The 22377-nt window shown below is 39.9% G+C and overlaps 1 protein-coding gene across 7 annotated transcripts in view; it reads right to left on the minus strand.

The window, feature by feature from the left end:
- The window catches only part of FAT1 (FAT atypical cadherin 1), a 430056-nt gene that overhangs the window by 142123 nt on the left and 265556 nt on the right, over positions 1 to 22377 (minus strand). For all 7 annotated transcript variants that reach the window (XR_014225403.1, XM_082261039.1, XM_082261043.1 and 4 more), the window contains exons 4-6: positions 20212 to 20273; positions 11027 to 11356; positions 4159 to 4369 (exon numbers count right to left, since the gene is read on the minus strand). Coding sequence is in view for 6 of the 7 variants with exons in the window: in XM_082261039.1 (XP_082117165.1) it covers positions 4159 to 4369; positions 11027 to 11356; positions 20212 to 20273 (603 nt within the window). In the remaining variant the exon portion in view is untranslated. The remainder of the gene's footprint in view (positions 1 to 4158; positions 4370 to 11026; positions 11357 to 20211; positions 20274 to 22377) is intronic.

Consider the following 22377-nt stretch of genomic DNA (forward strand, 5'->3'; position numbering starts at 1 on the left):
CTGGCTTGTTGAACACAAGGACCCCCCTCTGGCTGCTTTGGTTCCTTCTGTTGACCCCTAGTCATAGTACCTAGTAGCATTAATGCACTGTAGGGATTGGCTGGAGGAACCACAGTGGCCCCAGTGGTGGACACACTATTCTACACATTGTGTGGAATTCAATCAATGCTGAGTTGCTTTCTTCAAAGATTTTTTCCTTTGCAACTTTGCTGACTCCTTCATAGGGTCATTTTAAAATATACAGTAAGTGCAGTCAAATCTTTTTAATTTTTGCATAGGGTAGAGAAGGATTTGAACCTCTGTTAGTTTTATATTGCTACCTGGAGCTCTATTAGGCTAAGTTCACACTTGTCCATTCTCTGAAAAGTGATCAGCACCTAAGCAGCCGCTGCCAGATGTTCAGGAGATCCTGCCACTTCCTGTATGCCTGATACTTTATTCCAATTTGGAATAATTGGACCTAAAGTGCCATAACTGTAAGCCAAACATTTGGTACACAATTTTGGTGCAGCCCAGTTGACTTGAATGGCCAAGTGTGGCAGGCGAAGCAATCTGTCAACTCAACATGTCCCAATAAATTTGCACGTGAACAGCCTCCTCAAACTCTATTGTAGGCTTTAGGTGCAATCAGGTAGAGGGACAAAATGCAGCTCAAACACCGCCGTTTTTACCGCCGCACAAGTGAAACAGACTTTAGCGATATTTCCCCTCCTTACTGTCCTGGTGACAATAGTTTCTCAAGGCAGAAAAATAGTCAAAGTCTGCAACAGTGTGGGACAAAGACAGAAAGAGAATCCTTCATTTTAGTATTGTATGGTAAGGCAAGAACCCAGTCATCATTTTACTGATGTTCCGGTTTCAGATTTTCCCTCGCTTATCTGGTAATATGGTAGTCATCGTAACAGAAGGTGAAGGGAAAAATCACTCTAGCTGAGCCCCAGAAGGCAGTAAAAACTTGACAGGTAAAGCCATTACATCAGAAAGCCAGATCTAGCAGTCCTTCAGCATTAATATAGAAGAATCGGCTGCACTCCAAGTATCATCAAAAATTGTGTTTTATTTAACCGAACATCCCAATGTGGAAAACAACAGGTAGACGCATTTCACACACTAGCAAGTGTGCTTAATCATTACTATTACTAGGTAATGATTAAGCACACTTGCTAGTGTGTGAAACGCGTCTACCTGTTTGCCACATTGGGATGTTCGGTTAAATAAAACAGAATTTTGATGATACTTGGAGTGCAGCCATTTCTTCTATATTGATTATCTGCAGAGGCGAGCCGAAGCGTGCACCTGTACATCATCAGGCTTCTGAATCCACCTGGAGCAGTGAGTTTTCCTCGTCTTTGTAGTCCTTCAGTATTACTGGCAATTATGAGCCAAGAGGGCCACTTACCCCAAAACCTTGCATTTACTCGGGCAACAACTGCAATTTATACAGTGTATGACCAGCGTGGGTATATTTTATCACCTAGCTGGTCATTTTAATCTTTTTTTTTTTTTTTTTTTTTTACACCATATTTACAGCATCACTTACTGCAGATAAAGCAAGTCAGAATGAATTTTCGCAAATATTAATCAAGGAGATGAATATTCAGGTATACATCTGCCTTTTTATAAAACAACTGCTATCAGTCACTAGGAAACAATTGCTCCTAGTCTCTATGAAACAACTGATAGCAGGGACTTGGCAGACAGCTGAACATGCCTACACTAATCAGTGGCACAAATCTCCAGTGATAGAAATTACCATGCCATTTAACTGTGGAATACTATCTGTATTCCACTGTATTATAGAAGTTATAAAATAATATTACAGTCTGCATTGTGGTCAGCTTTTCATCAACTCCCCCGTCCTTATTATCATTTTATGCTCTGGGAATTGGTGCAGAAAAGAGGAGACTGGCAGCTTTTCATTAGATCTGTTACAACGGAAATCTATAGTAAATATCAGAAAAAATCCAAATCTAACTTTTTGGCTTGTGAATTAGCGAGGGAATGTGCTTCACAGCGGCAATAAAAGAGAATCCTGGTAACCTTGAATGTGCATTATGTGGCTGCACATACACCCTCAGGCTGGGCTTTCATTCAGTTACAGCACTGCCTTCAGCAGCATTACCATGTCAATGGCGAAGCTTGTCTTTGGCTTGCACGTTTACAAGATCGCTTACTGAAAATGGATTAAAATCAGAACAGCAGCTGGAGATGTGGCAGCGTGTATAGAAATTGCGGGTTGTCAGCATAGGGCCACTTTGTTTTTTAATTGCCTGCATTTTATGCAAAGGTGCCTGGGAGCAAATTGCTTTGCATTATAACAAACACAACATATAGTCATTTTTCAAGAACAAAATATTTTAGACATCTGGGAAATATATAACATGGACGTTTTAACTGTATGAAAGCTGCGGGATCTTTATTACCGTTTTAGACTGAAAGAGGTCTTTAAGTTAAGGTGAAAAAAAAAAAAGAGAACATAAAAGATTTGCACAGGGTCTAGGTCAGGGGTGTCCAACCTTTTGACTTTCATGGGCCTCATTGGAAGAAGAGGAATTGACCTAAATTTAATAGTGGATCCATAGGTCTTCTGTAATATTCTAATTTTCTTAGATACTGAATTTTGGGTTTTCACAAGCTGTAAGCCATAATCATCAAAATAAAAGAAAGATATACGAGTTTCACTTTTTGATATAAATTACTGAAATAAATTAACTTTTTGATGTTATGGTAATTTTATGGAATGCACCCATAGATAATGAGCAGAAAAAGTCGGCCAGATCACAAGGTAACAATCACTGATATATATAATGTACCTATCTCTGTAAAAAAAACTTCATTGTTAATTTTTTTAACTGTAATAGTAAAAGAGAGCAAAATAAAACAAGTGTGATATTTGACACTGTTTTTGATAATGCTACTACATCCATCAAACTATCTGGTTCGATGGATTAAGTAGCAATTTTCAATAAATTCTTAAGGTGCTCATCACATATTGTATTTCTAATTTTGCCCTTTGTGTGTTTCATCCTTAAAAAAACTTGCTCATAAATATAGGTGCTGCGGAAAACTTGATGACACAAGTATGGCGTGATTGTCAAGATTGGGATATTTCTTATTGGGAAGAAAACATTTTTAAAAGTCCAGTAAAGAGGCACTGTCAAAATTATCTTCACTAAAATTGTGTTTGCTTAATGTAAGCATAATTTTTTTTGGAAAAATGAAAAGAAAAAAAATATCAAAATTTTTAAGTAAGTTTACGATTTTGTGTTGGGCCGCAATCATGGCCACTTTGGGCTGCAGGTTGGACGCCCCTCATCTAAGTTGTCTTTAAAGTAGACCAGGGGTCTTCAAACTATGGCCCTCCAGTTGTTTAGGAACTACAATTCCCATCATGCCTAGTCATGTCTGGGAGTGTCAGAGTTTTACATCATGTGATGTGTAGTTCTGCAACAGCTGGAGGGCCATAGTTTAAGGACCCCTGATCTAAACCAAGCATGCAGGTGAGATCTTTTGACTTCATTGACTAAGGTTAATCACCAACTGAATAAGTAACGAATTAAGGGAATGGCATTCAGGAAAGTAGTTGGTGTTTTTTTTTTTTTTATATTTTTTAAATGTATGAATTGCTAATTTCTGCACCAGTCAGAAGTGGCAGCCATCACTGATGTTAACAATAACAACAACCATATTTATAGCATGAAAAGTTTGCTTTAAATGTAATGGATATGTGTATCACACAAACATTCTTTTGGGCCGGAATTTTTTTTTTCCATAGTAAGTCAGTCCCTATTGATGATCACAGAATCTCCTCTATGAAACAGCTACAGAGGGGGCACCATGCTCTTGACTAAAGTCTGCTTTATGTTTTACTTTTTTTTTTTTTACTTTTAAGTGTTACAGGAGTATAGCTTGCTACATTTTGCATATTGAATGAGTTTGACATAATCCAAAGTTACTGAATTGTCTTCAACTTTTAAAATGGTTTTAAACAGCCATACTGTGCAATAAAGCAATCACACACGACAAAGCAGCAAGTCACAATACCCATACTTAAGTTTTTTTTTTTCTAAACATAGTAGTCATTATCATATCTATCATACCCACAGACAGGTTTCAGAGTGCAATATGCACTTGCCTGAAATAATTGTACATACGTACCGGTAATGTCAAACCACAATGGTGAGCCCAACGGTTGTGCAGTTATCATGCCAATCATATGAGCAACAGGATCACTTTCCATCACAGTGAAGGTGAAAAATGGTTCTTCAAAGGAAATTGGTTCCATTAGTGGTGTTGGTTTTGCAATCCATTCAATATGCAGCCGAGTGCTAGATGACTTCTGAGGTCTCCCATTATCAACTGCTTTAATCTGTAAATGTGAAATAAAGCATATAAATCAAAAAAGTACCAATCAATAGCTGCAACAATGGAAGGTAGATAATTATTATTTATGCCACAGAAATGGCTGATGTCCTGCAGGAGCTTTTCCATCTTCTGCACTCTAATGATTCCAGTCTATCTCATGCACGAGCAACCTTAAGCTAATCATATTACGAAGCACAGAACCCAAGAATAGGGGCCCTATTAAAAGCCTATCTCCGACGGGTTACTGCAGGTTATGGATCATCACCTTGCTTTGAACACGGCTATAGTGGCATTGTTCTAAAGAATCTCATTTGTCATTTCCTAAACTCTATGTAGGCCCATATTAGTGGGTTGTCACCACAGTAATGGGCCTAGGTGAAGCAGGATCTATTTACTGTGGAAGTTAAGCAAGTTTTTTGAAATAATTAGGCATATTTACTGCATTGCACAAGTACATAATATGATTGTGACTTTATACTTATAGGGGTTGATTTACTAAAGGCAAATAGGTGGTTTACTGGAAGGGAATTTGCACTTTGCATGAGGTGAAGTTCTGCTGAATCCATCATTTAATTATCTGGAAGCAAAAGGGCTGTTTATTTTTTTTCCTGCATGTGATTGGGTTATTTTTTGCAAAGTTAAATGTCATTTCATTCACTAAGCTCTGGGGAAAATTCCCTTGCAAAGTGTCACTGCCTGGACAAATGTGGTAATATGTGTTAAATAAGGAGGTAAAAACAAGAAAAGTATAATGATATGTATTACATACACTTAATTATTGTATACACTGTAAGCCATATTATGTGGCATGCTTTTATCATGAATTCCCTAATTTCCAAACATTACTGATAATAGTCAAACACATCTAGAGATAAGACAATATGCAGGCTACATGGAGGAAAACAGCAGGCAAATACCAAAGTGAACACTGCCTGTAACTACCTGCCCGTTCCATTCTCCCGCATGGAGCAAAGATGCATTCCAATGACAGTAAACAGATTTAGTAATGACTGGAAGTTTATTAACCTCTGCATACAAAGCACAAGGTGTAAATGTATAATTTTTAAAAGACAAATTAGGACCTTCATGATGGACTTCTGATCATTTGAAGCTTTTCCTTCATTCTGCACTCCTGTGACCCATTTTGAGCTGACAGCGGGCTAAAGTCTGCTGTTGGCTGACTATATAAAGCAGGTCCAGGCTTTAGAGAAATCTCGACTTTAATGTTGTGATCCACCCAGATGCCTGAACCAGCCGCTCCCACTCTCTCCACAACCCGGCGCTCAAGTGAGCACTGGATGGGCAGAGCAGAGAGCCGGTGACTGGCAAATACCGGCTCTCTGCTCACTGAAGACTGAGAACTTAGCGATCAGCAGTCTTTGATCGCTCAGTTTGATGTCTTTGCTGATAGCAGTACATCATTAACCACTTAAGCCCCGGAAGATTTTACCCCCATTCCGACCAGGGGGTATTTTGCGATTCGGCACTGCGTGAATTTAACGCACAATTGCGCGGTCGTGCGACGCTGTACCTAAACGAATTTGACGTCCTTTTTTTCCCACAAACAGAGCTTTCTTTTGGTGGTATTTGATCACCTGTGCGATTTTTTGATCACGCGCTATAAACAAAAAAAGAGCGTCAATTTTGCAAAAATAGCAATATTTTTCACATTTTTTTTATATGAAATTCCCCCAAAAAAAAATGTAAAAATCAAAATTTTTAAAAATTTTCGGCCAATTTGTTTTATGCTACCTATGTTTGGTAAAAAAAAATCGCAAAAAGCGTATTTTGATTGGTTTGCGCAAAAGTTATCGCGTTTACTAACAAAGGGAAAGATTTTTGTCATTTTTGTTGTTTTTTTTTTTAACGCGTAATGGCGGCGATCTGCGATTTTTTTTGCGGTACTGCGACATTGGGGCGGACAGATCGGACCCTTGACTGACATTTTTGACACTTTTGGGGTTACCAGTGACATTTCTACAGTAATCAGTGCTATACATATGCACTGTTACTGTAAAAATACACTGGTAGTGAAGGGGTTAACTTTATTTGGAAGGGAGGGGCTGTGTGTGTCCCTAGGGGCGTGGTTTCTACTGTGATTGGCTGTGGCTCTAGCTGTAAGGACACTGATCAACGGATCTACATACCAGATCCGTTTTATCAGTGTCTTTGCAGCGAGGAGAATGACAGGCAGTTTGTTTACACAAGCTGCCTGACATTCTCCCTCTCCCCCGCCGATCGCCGAGTGGCCGGCGGACATCGGGTCCGCTGGTCACACGCGCGGGGGGGTCCGTGACCACGCGGGAGCGGGAGCGCGCCTCCGGGGGCGCGCGCTCGCTCCCTAGACCCTCACAAGCAAGCAACGTAGCCCTACGTTAGTTTGCCTGTGAGGGGCTGACCGCCGACGTAGATAGTCGTGCGGCGGTCGGCAAGTGGTTAAAATCAATTCTTCCCCACGCCCATGTAATATCTTCTGTACCATGAGCTGTGACACCGCGCTAAACTATAATAGACCTAGCAAAGGGTAAACAATAGTGCAGTGCTAAGAAGTGATAAAACAGTAATATTAATTACGAAAACAGAGAAAAAACTCTCAGTATCACAAAATCACATGTAAAATGTCCATAGTGATAAAAAACATAAAAAGTGAATAGTACAAAACAAAAACCAAAAAAAAAACTTGAGTTTGAAATTCAGAAAAAAGTAATCAATAGTCCAGTGAACAATAGTCTTGTTGTGAGAAGATGAATCCCATAAAGCAATGGTCCTCAACCCTGGTCCTCGGGGCCCACTAACAGGCCAGGTTTGCAAGATAACTAAATTACATCACAGGTGATCTCATTTGCTGCTCAGGGATTGCAGTATTCTAGTCTGCATCTCCCCAAAGTAATACATAAAACCTGGCCTGTTAGTGGGCCCCGAGGACCGGAGTTGAGGACCACTGCCATAAAGGGATCCCATCCGCTATCCATGGATTTGATGTTTGTTCATTTAGTGCTTTTTATAAGTGGATTTCTACTTTGTAAATAAATGCTTTGAAACAGATTTACACTATGTGTGGATGCTTGCTGTTTCCTCTACATGTGTCTGGGAGCTGCTAATTTGTCTGATGTGGTTAGCCATAAACCATAGACTGGCTTCTGAGGGTTGTTTCCTTCCACCTATTTTTGGGCCAATTGGATACCCCCAACAACCATCAGGAAGTGGGGGATACGGTTGGAGGGATTCCCTGTAAATTTCAGTATATGAGTCCACACTATCTGGTAAGCGTGCTGGCGTTCCATACTGTTGGTGGACCACACAGTGATGGTGTTTTAATATTCCGTCCCTTCATGGGTGATATCAATTCAACTTTAAGGGAATTTCCTTCTCACAACAAGACTATTGCTCACTGGACTATTGATTACTTTTTTTCTGAATTTCAAACTCAATATTTTATTCGTTTTTTTGCACTACTTTTCACTTTTTATGTTTTTTATCACTATGGACATTTACACATGATTTTGTGATCCCGAGAGTTATATTTCTGTTATAGTAATTATTATTAGTGGTTTATCACTTCTTAGCGCTGCACTATTGTTTACCCTTTCCTTTTTGCCCTATATACCTAGGCCAGGGCAAGCAGCTGTACATATTCTCTATGCGCAGTTCTACTACACCCCTCTATATTAGATCTAGCCCCCATGCTTAAAGTTGGGTCAGCCACAGCCATAAATGATGATTTCTTCATGCAGTGCACTTATGCGATCAATGGAGAAACATCAACTGGTAGAAGCCACCCATCCCCCAATGACATGCGACTCCAGAAATCTAGTTGTGGAGAGCAGAATGCACATCTAGGTGGATCCTGGTCTCCTTGCCTTGTTCTCAGTGCTAGTCTATGCAAACTGTAGTGAAACTCATGCGTGGGCTGCCTGGCTTTTAGCAATTTGAGTTGTATTGAGTGCATTACAAATATGGAGTACAAAAAGGTGTAACAGCTATCACTACAAACAGACAATCAGAATGGCAGCTTGAAAAATAATATATAGAACTGATGGAAAAACATAACCATTACTAACTTAGACCTTGACATGAATTATCTTTATGTTTAGAACAATGGCAAAATATTCACAGCTCTGAGCAACGTGGAGATAAAACAGAGACAGTCTGGTCGTAGTGCTGATGTACAGCAGCACAAAATTGTCGTGGATCTGCTCACTTGTGTTCAACTGTTCCTAAAATATTTTTATTCCAGTTCTCCAAGGTACACATTATCTCAAACAGTGAATTGCTAACAGAGCACAAGTGTTATGAATAAAATATATATGACTCTCTGTTTAAAATAGTAAAAGTGATATTAAACCCTCAGCTTATAAGCACTTTCAGCAGCCGGTGTATTTACTCACTGAGTGTGCAGCATCTTCGTCTTTTAATCCTTGTCTACGTTCCAGTTTGAACTGGTGCCATTACTACTGGCCCAGCTTTCCTGTTTCAGGGTGGCTCCTTTCTCTTGCAGTGTCCAATGGAGACACTCTTAAATACAAGGACTAGAGTTGTGTCTCTCTACACTGTGTGCATCAATAGAAACACACAGCCCTGTTGCCTAGGATGGCAAAGCATTCCCCATGCTCCTCCCCCCCCCCCTCCCATTTCCAAACTCACAGACTGATTGAAGACTGCACTATCTCTGCTGATTCAATACTACTTTAAGTATATTGTGAAGAAAGTAGAAGATGGACACTGGACTATGATAATAATATGCAATGGTTTGTTGACCTTATTTTACTCTACTACAATTACTCAATACAGTTTGAACACCTCCCTGCCCACTGGCTGTGACCTAATAATGAAGGACCAGCATCTCAGCTCTCCCTTCTTTGCTGGGCCTGCAGAAGAGCCCTGATTGGCTCAGAATGCTGACTACTCCCTCCCAACCTGGAGTGAAGAAGGCAGATATCAACATGAACCAGATATTTACATGACTTGCATATAAAAATACATTCAAAGGAGTGAATGCATAAATATGTAAAATTGTGTACTTTTCTGCTTTGAGTTCAGATTAAGGGTATAATTTATGCTGTTTTGTACCATCATTTTGAAGTCCCAACCCTTTACTACCTATAACTGAATCCCTTACAGATTTTAAGTCCACCAAGAAAGGATGAATATGAAGAAGCTTGCTTTGAATAGGTCAAGCCCATTAATTTTGCTGCATAAGAAATGACCCTGAAAGGGCCTAAGGAAAAACTGCAATTGAAAACTTAACTCATTTAAATGAGCGCTGCAAACTTTCAAATTTTTATGTGCAGTCAGATAAAAGTAAACTTCAAACAAGCTCATTAGCTCTGGTGCGCATTTCTTACAAGACAAGGTTTCCTTTAGTAGGCACCCAACACTAGCTCAAACCACAGGAATACAAAAAGGAGCACCGGGACAAAAACAGATGAAAGAGTTTAAGATCATCTTAGAAAAACCCAACACATTTCAGGGGCAACCACATTACCCCATCGTCAGGGCTCAAAACTGAATAGGCATGGATGGGCTCAGAGAAAATGGTGATCTCGGAGATCTTTATCAATGGTGTAGTAATGTAGCAGTTGTTGATCAGCAGTGCCAATCACCATTTCTGCCCAGCAACTGTTAAATTGTCATTCCTACTGGGAGGAGAGATCCGTTTTAATTTAAACCATATCTCCTAATAGTCATTTCCTACCCACAGTGTGTAGGCATGATCTTGAGAGTCAAGGCAACAGCACTGTTCTGTTGGAAAATAAACGAATGTACAGGTATGCCTTTGGATAGGGAGAGAGGCGCACATATAATCTAAGTTCTAAAAGGGTCTATTTACACCAGCCACTGTTACAAGGGATGTTTGTCTGTGGTGGGACGCAGACAAACTTTATTGAAATGTCATGCATTTGGCTGCCATGTGGTGAAAGTGTGGTGGATTGCCTCATAATGTGCAGCGTTGGAATAAGTACAGCCTTCCATGCTTTTTTTTCAGTGCAAGCCACCACATCCTGATGGTGTCAAACAGCCAGCTAGATGACAAAGCATTTTGCCTTGCCTTGAGGGGGGACTGCACTGGAAGAGCCACCCTATGCAGTCTTACCACACATGGTGTGAATGTAAATTAACCTGGAAAAGAACTCACCAGGGCGGACACCCACTGCTTGGAATAGGAGTGCAGTGCTCGCTGGATTCTCTTTAAAGGGTTAAAATATGGAGAGATGTAAATGTATTGCAGATACTTTTACAGCTCCTTTTAGCCAGAGCTTCTTAAGACGCATGCTAGTAAAAGCGTATGTAAATTAAGTCTTAATCTCTCTTCAAATTATAGCATAAGTATATACTGATGAGTTCACCATAATGAGGAATTAATAAATAATCTAAAGGTGCAGCAATTAGATGGTGACAATTTTATGGCCAATGGGTAATCTCAACAATAGAGTCTTCCTGGAATATAAAAACCAGCAGGTGATTCTAACTACCAAGGGCCAAGCAAAACTGAAACAAGCTATACATAAGTATAAACATTGGAACTATTTCAGGTTTATTCATTGTAGAAATCTAATTCTGTTATGGGAATTACTGTCCAGCATTCAGTTGCTCTAGATTTTTAGGTCATAGAGATTTTATAAATAGCTCTGCAAGTTATACTTATCCAGCATTTACTCACCGTAAGAATGTCATATTCTCCTGCTGCTGAAGACTTTTTGGATGAGACCACTCCGGTTTTGGGTTCAATAAAAAACTTGCCATGCTCATCTCCATCCTCAATACTGTAAGAAATTTCAGCATTGGGACCCTCGTCTTTATCAATGGCAATAACCCTGTATATGGGATCCCTCTTGGTGTTTTTATCTCGCTCACTTTTTTCACGTTCCGGAAGTTGGATCTTGTAAAATTTTTGCAGGAACTGAGGTTTGTTGTCATTTTCATCCAGCACCTTCACAATGACCCGGCACACGGTAGACTTTGGAGGATATCCATTGTCTGTAATGATCACCTGTGATGCAGGAACACATTATTGGTTACACCTCTCTAGGCAACTATTGCAAAGAAGAGTACTTAAACATTTTCAAAACACTCCTGAAAGTAGTTCTCCTTTGAAAGTTTTCCTAAATGAACACATAGCTTGGAGAACAAGCACAGCATGAAATAACTCTTCAGGAAAGAACAGAATTTATTATTCTTACAAGCGGCTACACATTTAATCACTTCCCGAAAAAGCAAACAAATCTGTATAGAGATTTAAGTGATTGGTTGTTCAAAAAGCCTTAATCTCTGAATATTTGTCACAGCCAGCAAACAGAATGCTGATACTTGTCAGTGAAAGCTCCGTCTCATCAAGTTCTGTTTGTAAAAAAGGCAAACAAAGGCATACGCTACTTCTTGTGTTTTGTCATTAGCTACTCGAGGCCTGCCAATCGCTTGCCATTTGGTTACTGCCACTTCAAATGAATCTGTAACACAAGCTGACAAAATGAAACATTAAGAGGATAGCTGATGAAACTTTTCATGAGCACGAATGAAGCTCATTATTTACTGGGGTCAAAAGTTTGGAACAGAGTCTATGGAGATATTGATAAGGAAGATGCAGCCTGGAGTAATTATGTATTTCTAGGCATCATAATACACCATGAAGGGTCAATACCACACACTAAGATTTTTAATCTAGTTGCATTTTATTCTGATATGTGATAAATTCAGGAGGAGGAAAGGAAAAAGCACTTGTCTGTTCCCCACCCATAAAGTGTATAAAGTGAGAACTGCAAACCCAACATCTATGGGCAATAAGAAGTTTAATAGCTGGATGGTGTTATGATTTTTTGCACTCATTAAAATTATCTTGTCTATTTATTGATTTTGCTTGTGTGATATGTTATACAAGATTTACTCCTAAGAATGAATAAACTATAATTTTAAAGAACTGACACATCATATCTGTTAATCAGAAAGTAAAAAAGAAACACACATGGGAAATGTTCATGCTTAATATAAGCACTATAAAGATAATATAAAGTATACCTTAAACACATTTTATTTTATTTTTTCATTTGGAAATATACGTTAAAACCCCTATAAGGGTTTTGCCATTTGTGTTCCATTAGAAACATATCCCTTCAATTTATGTCCTGTATATGCAACAGAAAGTGAGACAAAGGGGTTTATTCACTAAGATTGGGAGAGGGCAAAATCGGGTGCAGCTCTGCATAGAAACCAATGTCCAGGTTTTTTGTATTCTGTCAAAGCCTAATTGAAGCTGATGTTAGAAGCTTAATGGCTACCATGCACAGCTGCTCCAGACTTTGCACACTCCAGTCTTAGTAAATCAACCGCAAAATATCTTTAACGTGAAGAAAACACCCAGTTAGATAAAGTAAATTAAACACTATTTTTCCCACTGGAAGATTTCCCAAACTTTCAGTGACAATGGTCATCTAGATCTTTAGAGAAAGAAAATCTTCCTAAGGGCTCTTTCACATGGAGCGGACCGCATTGCGATCCGCTCCGACACTTTTTTTTTTTTCACGGAGCAGATGACATTTGTGTCATCCGCTCCGTATGTCCGCATATCATTCCATCCGTTTGCGGATGATATACGGACATAATGTAAGTCTATGGGCATTGCGGATGTCAGCGGATGACACCGCTGACATCCGATTTTCCTTCCTTTCGGTTTTTTGAAGGGAGGAAAATAGGGTTCTGTTCCGTTCCAAAAAACGGAACAGAACTGAAAGGAAGAAAATCGGATGTCAGCGGATGGTATTCCGCTGACATCCGCAATGCCATTGACTTACATTATGTCCGTAAATCATCTGCAAAAAAATAGGATGATTTGCGGACATACGGAGCGCCCATGTGAAAGGGCCCTTACAGGGTCACACGCAGTAGTCAAACGAAGGTTCTAAACTTTTATCGCTAAGTTTTAGCTAAAGATACACTTTAAACATAAAAATATTGCCTTAAAACAGTGCATACCTGACTCAGTAACAAATGGAATGGCTTATATAATTTGACAGAAACATAACTTCATTATTATTAGCTAAGCAGAAAGTAAAAGCAAAAAGGTTCTGAAAAGTTTATTCATTGGGCTGAAAAACGGGAACTCTGCCTTGCATTACAAGCTCCCATGATCATAAACTACTACTGCAAATCGAAATGCATTTTAGAAAAGTTTGGGGGGCTGAAATTTGGGTGTCATGACTTTTAAATGCTGGTGCTAACAGGTGAAACCTGTACCTATATGAATTGTATTATGATCATTCCTAGATCTTTTAAACATGAGGATCAATGGGTGATCAACCAACATGAAAAAGAATCAATGTCTAGTAACCAAAATTACTATTTAGATCAGACTTTAGGAAACTCAAACTAAATTGGCTGCTCTTTGCACATCATCATGTTTAGCTGCCAGTTTCTCAGGGTCATTTTAATAAAAGAAAAAAAAAAAAAAAGAACCTAGCCATATAAAGACATTATGCCCACCACAAGGCTTGTTTGTCCATAACAGAGCTCGCATCCCAACCATATGATGATTGTTTACGAAGAATGTATTCTTGTTTAAATGAGAATTCCATCATCAATATTTTTAGATCAATGTAATCTAAAATATCCATAGCAAAGTATGCAGTAAAAAATGTACCCATCGTCCACGCATTCCTACTCATTAAGCTTAACATCTGCACTAATCCTAACAGAGATGTGCTAATCCCCTCAGAAATGTTGGACACCTTCAGAAAGTACAGGCCTACTGAAGTGTAAAACACATATTACTAAATGTAGATCAATCATCTCTACTCAGGTGTGTGCGGCTCTTCTCTATGCCAGATAACCGATGGAATAAAGGGAGGAGAGGCTACAACCTCTGTATATGACATGTAACAAGTACTCATACCTCATAAATTGATTTCTCTATGAAAACTCTTAATATGTCAAAGCTAAATCAAATAAGGCCAAAAATATGGCAGTATTATTTCATGAAACATGACCAAAGAAATGGGTAAATACCATTTTCAGAGCATAGAGTGTGACAGTATTTCATGATTTTTCCATTAGAGGAAGGTATTCTGGAACGGTGAGTCCATATCGCTAAACCACAGAGCAGTAGCGGATCGAATTTCCTTGTAAACAAGGGAAAAGCACACTAGCCCATCTGGTCAACATTTCAATATTAAATTAATTTGCCAGATGCACACAACACTTGGCTGCCGCAGTTCCCCATTTTAAATACCAATGTGTTTCTGGGTTCCTTCCCAAACTATTTCCAAGCTTGCCTCCATTAAACAGACAAATAGGAACAGGACCATTAAACCATTAAAGCCTGCATTACACTGCATAACCGTACTTTATGGTGCCTTTGCTATATCATTGAGCTGGCAATAAACAGAGCTGAGCAACAAAGACAGCTGGGGGTGACATAAAATAAAAGTAATGAAAAAAAATAGCAATTATAAGCTGTGGAAATATTTCTCGCCACATTAACCCCAAATGGGACAAGACAAGAAATCCTGTAAACCAATATGAAATATTAAATTCACTACACTCCCAAGTCTTTAAATAAAAATTACATCTGGACATCCACTGACAGAAATGAGATTAAAGCATATTTAAAATTCTGGATATACTTCAGATTTTTTTTTAAAAAAAACAATTATCCTTGTTTGCCAGGGTCCATTTTGAATCTCATATTTACTTCTGACAGTGTTCTGTGTGTCAAACTTTTCAAATGCTCATTTGTAGCTCGTAGTTTAAGACCCTGAAAACATTTTAATGAAGCATTATAGGCTCTAATCAGTCTAGCATTATTTGTTCCTGCCATCCTTTAGTGTTTTCAATTCTCCCTCAACATCACAATTTGTAGATATGTTCCTCTATGGCTGCCAACTGTGATGACAGAGTTTAGTTCTTGTATAGAAAGCAATGATCACTGCTTTGTGAAGCAAAAGAGAAATGGAAGGAAGAAATCCTGTATGCACAAGGCTGTAGACTTTATTTCACAAAAAAAAGCCTTTTACTGTTTGCAACATGAAACGGTTAGTCCACAGGTTGAATGAGATGCCCAGGGCTGCTGTTAGAAATTACGGGGCCCCCTACAGCCTACCTGATAGGGCCCCCCCCCCCCCCAAAAAAAAATATCAAATTTCATTTCTGCTAAAATGCCATGGTCACAATGCGGTTTTGCAGCCATGACAGAAATCATACCCTTGCTAACTCTGCTTCCTGACACCTGTATTTTGTTATACTTTTTTAAAATTGCTGAATGGTAATTTTACATTGCGAAACCACGCTGCAACTGAGTCAGGTGTTTGGCTTGCAGTTGCAGATCAGCCCCTTTTAACTGAAAAGGGGGGTAAGGCTGGGTTCACAATGATGCGAATTGGACGTGGGTTTTTCTGCATCCAATTCGTATGTCAGGAGAGTGTGACTGGCTCTTAATGCACCCAGTTCACAAAGCTCTGGGGCGGCTGCAGAGCGGTTTGCAGAAGAGTCCTGTGCGTTTTCTGGTCTGTTTCAGGTCTGAATTGAGCCAAGAATTTGGGCCTGATTCATTCCTGAAATGGAGAACAGGAACGCACTAGATCCCCTATTGTGAGCCGCTCCACACAACAGTGTGAACCCAGTGTGATAGGTGGTGCTACATGTCCAACTCTGCAGCAGCTGTGTAGTAAAACATTTCAGCCACAGCATGTGTACAGCCCTATGTGACTGCATTGTTAGGATTCGGATACACAGCCAGGGGTGGCAGTAAATCCATGGCTCAGCCACCCATGTAAAAGAGTCCTTAGGCTGCATTAACACTCTGCATTTCCTGAACATGTGTATGGGAAACGCATGTTTTCTCACGCATTTTAAAAATGTAATGCAAAATCACATAGTGATTGTGGTGCCATTCATTTTTAATCATGTGGTAAACTTGCAAAGCCACACACCTGAAAATGTTCTAGACCTTCTATGGTGTGTTTGTCAAAAGGTAGGGCAGCCCATTCAAGTGAATGGGCTTCCCTATGTGTAAAAAACAAGCTTAAAAAAAAAAAAAATAATTATATATATATGAGCGGTAACATGCATTCCTGCTCTGCTTAGTGTGAATGGGATCTCAGGGGTGTCTTATAGAAATGGCCTGGTGGAGATGTGCATCAGCAGGAATTCTGAACTTTTTTCATCTTCACCCCCTCCCCCCCCACTCACCCCGTTTTCAGCAGATACATACAACATTCAAGCCCTTCAGCCACTGCAGGTTACAGTGCACAAAGTGCATGGTGAGGTCAGGAGAGCAGAGCTCGGGATTCAGGAAGGAGGAGGGGCAGGTAAAAGACTTCTTCCTCGCTGCAAGAGTACATTACCGATCACAGGGGGAGGGGAAGTTGCAGGACCCAGCACCAGCAGTGTAACAATTGCAAGGCAAATGCAGAGAGAGAGAGAGAGATAGTCTAGCTGTCCCCACTGCTCCAAAATCGGGATGCAGCCCGAGAACAAAGCCAGCATAGAACAGCTGGTTAAATAAAGTGACTGGAGAACAGAGGGAGAAAGCTAGCAGCAGTGCCAGGGGTTTCACAGGAGTCACAAGACAGTACAGCAGCTCTCCTCTCCTGCAGGTGCCCGGGCCCCATTTTGGACTGATGAGGCTCGGGCCCCCTACAGGAGGGCTGGCTGTACTGCCTTATCAGCGGCCCTGGAGATGCCTATCAGTAGTATATATGGATTGTTGTCCGTATCCCTGATCCTGACCTCAATGACTGGCATGTTTAAACTATTAACCACATTCTGTAAAAACTTCAGTAAAACAAAAAGATAATTGACACTTTTAGAAGTGAATGGACAAAAAGGGTAATTATTATCTTGCCCGTCTTTACTATTCTCACCTGTCACTGTAACATTAAGTGCCACTGGAGTGGTACTGGAGCCACAAGGTTCAACATCAAGTCTTGACTCTACAAGCTGTAACTAAATGTAGATATTGTTCTTTGCATAATAATATCATGCAAAGAGCAAAAAAAAAACAGCTGCTAACAAAAATAATTGAGAGTAGCCAATGCTGAAGTTGTTCATTTAGATTAAGGTCCGGTTCACACTGATGCGATGCGGGAAGGCTGCGAATCCGCAGCCTGTTCCCGCATCGCACACGCACCCCCGGCAGTTCACACTGCCATATGCGATACGCTGGGGGTGTCAATGTAATCTTAACGACACCCCCAGTTTGATCGCATATCGCAGTGCGATCGTGCAGTTCACACAGGATCGGATCGCACAAGTGTGAACGGCTGTGCGATCCGATCCTGATGCGGCTTCCAAAAAGGGTCCCTGTGCGTGTTTGCTGCGGCTGCGGTGCGAATTTAGCCATACAAAGTGTATGGCTAAACTCTCACCGCACGGCCGATCGCATGTAATGAAGGAGCAGTGCGCTCCGACATTACATGCGAACCAGGCACTCGCACAAGTGTGAACCGGGGCTAAAACAGACAATACTCAAGGACTCCAGTTATCTTTTAGGCCTCATGCACACTGGACAATTTTATCCACATCATGTTATACTATGTGTCCATGCATACATAGGCTGTTATCAGCAGTTTTTGGCAGGGGCATTTTCTGGCTGGAAAAAACCCAGAAGTAGTGGGTTCTAAGAGGCGTTTTTCAGCTGTAAAAATGTTCTAACTCTGATAAAAGCTTAAAACCGTTGAAAAACGCCAAAAACGCGGCTATTCGGCATTCATCAACGTTTTTGAGCCATAGGATTTTGAGAGAATATAGTATTGCTAAAAAAAATAAAAAAAAAAAAAAAAAAAGGTACAAAACACTACAACTGAAAAAACGCTACTGCAAAAAAGCTGAAAAACTCCTTCTACAGCTACAGCTTTCTACTGATGTTTTGATAATATCCAGGGTGCATGAGGCCTTAAAATTACATTTTGTGTGTCCTCTAAAATAGTAAGGGTAAATGTGCATTTAGTCTAGGGGTGCAAAGCAGACGAATACTTATTCCTTGCTCCTGAAAGCTTTTTTCCTGCCAGTTATGGAATAGGCAAACAGTGTCCCAAAGATGTCCTTCTCCGTGTTATACTATACACTGCAGTGAAGAGGTCAAGGTCCAACCCACATTCTGACCATGGAATGGATAAGTGAAGTGTACCGGTTTTTGGGGGAGCAAGGAAAAAGTTCTGGTCTGCTTTCCATCCCCCCCCCCCCCCTAAACAACCATTTAACCCTTATTGTACAGAGGGTCATATCTGTGACAATTACAGTGGAACCTTGGTTTACGAGTATAATTGGTTCCAGCAGCTTGCTTGTAATCCAAAACACTCGTATATCAAAGCAAGTTTTCCCATAGGAAAGCATTGAAACTCAGATGATTCGTTCCACAAGCATTTAATGTTATAAATAAAAAGATATGCTGTATTATATATAAAGTACATAACTGTACAGTATAAGTATGCCATATCCTCTGTTAGATAACATTATGTGCCCCTGTGTCTGTATTGTATATAACAGCCGATTTATAGTGTATTACAGCGTGTCTGGCTCTGTGTGACTCATCAGCCCTGCTCTGTTGCTCTCCTCCCCCTCCTCCTCAGATGACGTCAGGAGGAGTGATCGGCCCCTCCCGCCGGGGAGAACAGACAGGACGGAGAGCTGAGAGTGACAGAGGGACAGGAATCGTACAAAGTAAGTGCAGGGAAACACTCTAAAACAGTATATAGGCATCTTTATATACAGTAGAAGCACTGGGACACATAATGTTATGTGACAGAGGGGCATTAACAGAGGGGATGGCATGCTTTTAGTGGATAAAACTGCTCGTATATCAAGACAGTGCTCGTAAACCAGGACAGATTTTTAAAAAAAATGTTGCTCGTCTTTCAAAATGCTCGTAAACAAAGGCACTCGTAAACCAAGGTTCCACTGTATTAATTTCTACCCACCTAAACACAGGGCAAAACACTGCAAAGACACAGCTTGCAAATCAAAGTGCTTCCCCTGTTCCGCATCTGGAGTGATGTGGGCACTCTGATATGCAATCATCAACCAGCTTCACTAGCTGAATGCTTGCCACAGTGCCTTCTCCTAAAGCTTAAAATTGGCTGGTAAGTTTGATCAGTAGAGTGATGAGAAAATACTAAGGCTAAGGAAAGAGGAAAATGTAGTTAAGGCTCTTAATCAGGGAATCCAATCAATATCTGTATAGATATTGATAAAAGAGTTTTAGGGTATTCAGGGTAACCTGGAAACCCAATAGGAGAACTGTAGTGCCAGTGGTTAGAGAAGCTTTTCTCATTTCTGGTCACCTTTACATAATTGTAAGAAAAAGTTTAGTGGAGGTAGAGTGGAAGTGTCCAACCAAATAACACACAGTAAGAAGGTTACACCTCGTACAAAGGCCAGAAGGTTTGCTTGGTAATGAAAGCAAAGAGGCAGCATGTTTCTGCTTGTAGAATCACTGTAGAATACAAGACAGTATAATCAGACACTTTATGGTGAGGTGGGCTATGATGAATCAAAAAGTATTAATCGTGCCATGCACATTGGAGCTTTCTTATAACAGAAGCTATCTACAGGTTCCACTTCTATCTAAGTCTAAAATAGAGTTTGTTCCCCATTTTAGGATAGTGGATTTATGATGAAATGAAGACATAGAAATTCTTTCTTATTTAGCAAGGCTTTACTGTACTTCATTCCAAGAAATTTAGAGTTCTCTTCTTCTCACAAAGTGAGAGCACAAAAACACGAAAATGGAAATTTAATACCAACCATCCTACCTTTAACAAAGGTAATCCATCATAATTACATTTTTATAGGCTGCAGAGACAAGTGCAAATTGAATATTTTATTGCAAATTATTTATTCCTTAAGGAAGTTAAGTACCTCAAGAATATGTTCTGATTGTTGTTCCCGGTCAAGCTTTCTTGATGTGGTTGTTATGAGCCCTATAAAAAAAAGATATTTTAATTTAGTATAATTAAAAAAAAGTGTGTGGAGCAATGCATTAGCAAAAACATTCCTACATAATAAAGCTTACATTCTCAGAATACATTAAACTCGTAGCACGTAGTAATAAACCGTTTCAGAGGCGTATTTTTACCACATCCTGAAAATGGATGAGCGGTTTTGTCCTGGAAAATTAAATGTAACGCTGAAAAAATTTGGTTTTGTAGTTCGGGTTTTGTACCGGAGAACACTGTCATTGGAACAGAAGATGATGAAAAATCAAAAATTTTACAGTTGTGACTGAAACAGGAGAGGGAGATTTGTTCCAGTGTCTAAGAGGAGACTTCCTCTTACTTTGATGACATTTTCTCCTTTCACTGCTGTTAGTGTCTCTGGGACCCCATGCAAAAAAAGGCTGTAGATATTAATATATTTTAAAGTGGAAGTAAACCCTCCTATCGTTTTCAGCCAAAGAAGCTGCCATCTTGGCCACTGTTTAACCACTTCAGCCCCAGAAGGTTTACCCCCCTTCATGACCCAGGCCATTTTTTTTGCGATATGGCACTGCGTTACTTTAACTGATAACTGTGCGGTCGTATGTTGCTATACCCAAATTAAACTGCTTTCCTTTTTTTCCCCACAAATAGAGCTATAAAATAAAAAATGACCCACAATTTTGAAAAAAAAAAAAACAATATTTTTTTACTTTATGCTATAAAACCTTCCCAATAAAAAAATGTAAAAAATCTAATTTATTCATCAATTTAGACCAATATGTATTCTGCTACGTTTTTTGGTTTAAAAAATCCCAATAAGCGTATGTTGATTGGTTTGCGCAAAATGTTATAGCGTGTAAAAACTAAAGGATATATTCATGGAATCTTTAGGTTTTTTTTTTTTTTTTTTACTACAAATGGCGGCGATCAGCAATTTTTAGTAGGGCTGTGTTATTGCGGTGGAAAAATCGGACACCTAACTGACACTTTTGACACTTTTTGGGGAACAAGTGACATTATGACAGTGATCAGTACTAAAAAAAATGCACTGTCACTGTACTAATGACACTGGCAGGGAAGGGGCTAACATCAGAGGTGATCAAAGAGTTAAGTGTGTTCTAACTGTGTGGGGAATGCTTTGACTAAAGGAATACTGGGATCCGTGTTCCTGCTTAGCAGAAACACAAGATCTTGGTCTTCCCCTCTCACAGAATGGCGATCTGCCTTGTTTACATAGGCAGACCACAACTCTGCCTCTCTCGGGGACGATCACCCAGTGCTGGACCCAGTGATTGGCTCCAGCTGTGTCCAATCACGGCGTGGAAATGTACATGACGTACAGGTACGTGATTTTGCGCAGAAGGGCCGCCCTGCCACAGTACATGCACATGGGGCGGTCCAGAAGCAGTTAACCTTCAACTGCCATGATGCTGCATATGTGATCAGTAATGATCAGTTTTGACACCAGCCATTGGATGGTTTGACAGTTTGATTGAGAGCACAACCAATGTGATAGCAATTCCAGCACATGTCGGGAATGTAACTGTTTTTTTAAACTGTAAAATCGATGACTTTACTTCCGCTTTATTACTAATACACTTGGAACTATTGTTATCACTGAGACATTTCCTTATATTTGCCAATAATTATAGACCAAAAACATTCCCCCGTACTTGCCAATAATTGTAGAATAAAAACAAGTTAGAATCCAACTGCCCCCTCACCACCCATCACTCACACATAAACAGCTTATAACATACCTCCTCCTCCATCTACTGCCAACAAAGGCTTTGGTGGCCCTACAGTCCTCTTACTGAAGAAGCCATCTGCTGTAAGTTTGTAGGAAGCCACAGCAATATACTCAGTAAGATGACTACAAAGCTATAGCCATGGTAGACTGCAGCTAGAAATCAATGTTACCGGCTGATCTGAAGTCAGCAGTTAGGGACATTTATGAAATGGGAAAGGGGGTAGTTGACCTCAATGTAATACTGTTATTCTGTAAGGGAAAGCTTTAAAGCGGAGTTCCAGGCTCCTTCAGAAAACAAAAAAGTCAGCAGCTACAAATATTGTAGCTGCTGACTTTTAATTTTAGGACCCTTACCTG

Source organism: Pelophylax lessonae (genome assembly GCF_965119305.1).
Source record: "Pelophylax lessonae genome assembly, chromosome: 1".
NCBI lineage: Eukaryota > Metazoa > Chordata > Amphibia > Anura > Ranidae > Pelophylax > Pelophylax lessonae.